Source organism: Fragaria vesca, unplaced genomic scaffold (genome assembly GCF_000184155.1).
Source record: "Fragaria vesca subsp. vesca unplaced genomic scaffold, FraVesHawaii_1.0 scf0512951, whole genome shotgun sequence".
Lineage (NCBI taxonomy): Eukaryota > Viridiplantae > Streptophyta > Magnoliopsida > Rosales > Rosaceae > Fragaria > Fragaria vesca.
Genome location: NW_004443393.1, coordinates 8,678 through 13,009, shown reverse-complemented (window position 1 = coordinate 13,009; position 4,332 = coordinate 8,678). Strand labels below are relative to the sequence as shown.

The 4,332-nt window shown below is 33.5% G+C and overlaps 1 protein-coding gene across 1 annotated transcript; it reads left to right on the top strand.

Annotated features, from left to right (window-relative positions):
* Positions 1 to 750: 750 nt before the first annotated feature.
* Positions 751 to 2,510, top strand: LOC101310184 (ras-related protein RABA4d-like). Its single transcript, XM_004309430.1, has 2 exons — positions 751 to 977; positions 2,066 to 2,510. Exons 1-2 carry the CDS (start codon positions 751 to 753, stop codon positions 2,508 to 2,510), a joined length of 672 nt encoding a protein of 223 aa, XP_004309478.1.
* Positions 2,511 to 4,332: the final 1,822 nt, after the last annotated feature.

Below are 4,332 nucleotides of genomic sequence, written 5' to 3'. Positions count from 1 at the left end.
CAATTAATCTTAACCATTGAAATATTTAAAATCTAAAGGTCCATAAGAAGTGTAAAAAGTTGTGTAAAATTATGTGTCCCTTGAACCGGACCCATCTTAATATTAGATGTTTTAGAGGCTCTACATTGTACTCGTTTTACTGTTTCTTTTCTTCGAACAGAAAAAATAAAATCAAATTGTGTCCCGTGAGTTTTGTTCTTGCCGGCTAATGAAAAGAAAAAGTAAATTTAGAAAATATCGGCCTCACCTCTAAACATACTGGGTATATTGACCATCAAAAGTAATAAAATCATTCATCCATTTAAACTGAACCTCTTGGACCCCAAAAGTACACTTGAGATTATTCTCATAGTTATTCCAAAAAAGAAAAAACAAAGAAAGCGATTATTCTCATAGTTATTCCAAAAAGAAGAAGATTATTGTCATAGTGAACTTGAAAAACCGTTTTGGCACGTCCGTACTAACCGATAGTCTTCCCGCCTCTAACTCCCCTCTCCCTCTCTTCTCCACAAAATAAACAACCACCGTTGTCCACCTCCACAAATCTCTCATCCTCATCTCAAACCCTAATTTCCCAACAATTTCAATTCTTTCCCAAACGTACCACAAGCCCTCTGCTATTCCAACACAATCTTCGAGTTTATATGATTGATCTGAACAATATTAGTATTCATTTCATATAAATTTGGACTTATATGTTCCCATTTTTGGATGTGAAAAACAATTGGAAGGGATTTGGGTGCGGTGAGAATGTCAAATCATGTTGCTGATTATAGTCAAAAGATTGATTATGTTTTCAAAGTGGTTTTGATTGGTGACTCGGCGGTTGGAAAAACACAACTCCTGGCACGATTTGCTAGAAATGAGTTCAGTTTAGAATCTAAAGCCACAATCGGAGTCGAATTTCAGACGAAAACGCTTGTTCTTGATCAAAAGACTGTTAAGGCGCAAATTTGGGATACTGCTGGCCAAGAAAGGTGTGTCATTGCTTGATTCTTTTACTTATCTTAAAATTTAACAATTGCCAGTAAAACATTGGTTAAAGAAATTGGCTTATGTGTTGAGTAAAATTAACCATTTGGATTTTCGATGACGAAAACTTAACTGTTTAATTTGATGTATATAATTTTTTTCGTTAGAAAATGAATGACCTTGTTTGTTTGCATAACATTGTTCTATCAAAACCTATTCGAGCAGATTTATTTGATGTAATGTGTGAAAATGTCTAACTTTAATGTCAACTTTGTTGGGAACATATGAATGTTGCTATATTTAATATTTTAAACAGAGGATTTTCAGTATAGATTGTTTGAAGAGTTCGTGTGAGCTCACGAGTCTAGTTGATTTGTTCTTAGGCATAATGCATAGCTGCAAATTAACATAATTTGGCTATAAACCAATGTGTTCCAAAAAATCCAGTTCAATAAAATAAAAAGTGGAAAGAACTGAAATATTATCCTCTATATGTGTGCGAGAGATGAATGGTTGTGTCAAAATTATAAGCGGATAACATATCTTTTGATTTGTCATCTGGCATTAAATTTTCTATAAATGTTTTAGATTGTTTACTACTTGTTACTTATTTAAAATTTATGTAACTACGCGCAATAGATTGAATGAGATTTCACCAAGTCAAAAACTTAGCCCTCTATGATTTTTCGTCGTGTAATCAAGTCTCAGTATATTCGGTACTGCAAATGTACTGTGAACATGTGGAGTGCTTAACTTCTTTTGAAGTTGCAAATTGATCACCAACTTATGTTATAATTCCATAAAACATGTGAATATTAAATGAAGATGATAGAATATCAAATAGCTTTAGGCTCTTGCTTTTAGTGTGTTTTTTTTGGAATAATAGCAATTGACAAACTCATATAGCAAACGCGTAAAGTCTAATTAGGATATTCTCAGAGACATATCATACAATGACTCATTGAATCTTGTGGCAGATTGTGATTGTTTGCAATAATATAAAGAGTATAATGTTTTTTTTTTTTAAATTTACTAAGATTTACTTGTAAATAATTATGGCTCCTTGAACTTATCTCTTTTAGTCTTTCTTCAGATACAGAGCAGTCACGAGTGCATACTACCGAGGTGCAGTTGGAGCAATGTTGGTTTATGACATGACCAAGCGTCAATCATTTGATCACATGGCTAGGTGGTTGGAGGAACTAAGAGGGTATGCTGATAAAAACATTGTTATAATGCTCATTGGCAACAAATGTGATTTAGGAAGTCTTCGAGCAGTGCCAACTGAAGATGCTCAGGAGTTTGCTCAAAGAGAGAATCTATTTTTTATGGAGACATCTGCTCTTGAGTCCACCAACGTTGAAACAGCATTTCTAATGATTTTGATGGAGATATATCAATTAATGAGGAAGAAGACCCTCGCCTCTAATGAAGGAGATGCTGGTGATTCAAGTTTTCTAAAAGGGACGACAATTATTCTTCCTACTCCAGAACCGCCTAGTGCCCAGAAGGGTAGCTGTTGTTTCTCCTCTTCTTAAAACTCAACTTTTATTTCATATTTTTGGGCAACTATTATAGCTCGGTTAAGGTGAAGAAAGTGTATTTACTTCATAGAAAGAGAAAAATAGTGGATGAAAAAGGACAAACATCAGTAAACCAGATGTTTAATGTTATTGAAAGGACTGATCGTTGATTGTGAACGAACATATATTTGATGTACTAAGTAGCTTAAGTTCTTAAAAACAGCCTCCAATAACATATGACATAGGAACATGTTCTCTACCTAGAATATAATTATCATTTATTTAGAATATAGGATTTCTGTACAAAGTTTCTCATGATTCATATTGGAGTTTGATTTGGTAACTTTGAGCAGAGGATTCAAATAATTTATATTCTACTCTTTTATGTTGTAATTCTTGGTAAAGTTTGTACAAAAGATCTGAATGATTAAAAACAAAACATAGTCATAAGTTCGTCTTCAAATATGATTGGTGTTTTGTTAGTGAATGAAGATGACGTACTACAACTCTTCAAGATGGTATGTTTTGCCGAAATAGTTGGTTCTTAATGGATCTCTTGATTTGACCTTATTTTATGTCAAGAAACAAGTTATTCATTGTTTGTATCCGATCGTTTTCAACTTAAATCAAGTTGAAGTGAAGAAGATGAAGCTTGTATGCATATCCCAATTTTGAATAAACCAATGGACGGACATAATTCTGTCAAACTTGAATCGTTCATGTTTAAAATAGAAAAACACAGTTTTAAGTGCCTTAATGATAATCAAATTGGCTGAAATTTTACAGAGATGGTCTATATATTAGTATCTAAAGACTACACGGTGGAGATGTAAAAATTCGATTGAAAAGTGAGTCTAAAGTGAAAATCTGCACCGTAAGAATAAATAAGGACATCCTTACCTGAGAAAGACTGTATATATATATATTCCTGTTTCATTCCCGGTTTGAAATTAAAGTGTGAGCGTTCTAAAAAATATATAAAAAATTAAAGTACGTGGGACTCTTTATTTGACTCACTTTTCAGTTACATTTTCACATCACCACTAGTGAGTGTCTAGAACCTAGTGTTACGATCATCTATGCAAAGTTTCATCCAGCTTGGAAATCATTTGGGTACCGAATTCGATCAAATGAATCAATAGAACAAAATTTGTTCAAACGGAACAATTTGTATAAATCATGATCATGAGCTCAAATGATCTTCAAACTACATGAAACTTTAAAAGGATGACCTATATACTAGGTTTTAGACACTGACTGATGATGATATAAAAATTTGATTGAAAAGTGATCCAAATAAAAAGCCTCAAACTTTAATTTCAAAGCGGGCTCCGCTCAATCTGTGTGTGTCTATATTTATATATATATATATATATATATACACAATGCTGATCAGGTGTGGACGTCCGCATTAAAGGTTTTGGTGCGGATTTCCATTTTTGCACCACTTTTCGATCGAATTTCCTCATCTCCACCGTCTAGTATCTAGATAATATTGTGTAGATCATCTCTGCAAAATTTCAGCTAATTTGGTGATCGTTAAGGCCCTCAAACTCGAGTTTTCTGGTATGAACACAACCGGACAGAATTCAGTCCATCCATTTGTTTTTCGAGTTTGAGGGCCTTAACGATCACCAAATTGGCTGAAATTTTGCAAAGATGATCTACACAATATTATCTAGATACTAAACGGTGGAGATGAGGAAATTCGATCGAAAAGTGGTGTAAAAATGGAAATTCGCACCAAAACTTTGATGCGGACGTCCGCACCTGATCAGCATTGTGTGTGTGTATATATATATATATATATATATAGACAGAGAGAGAGACAGAGAGA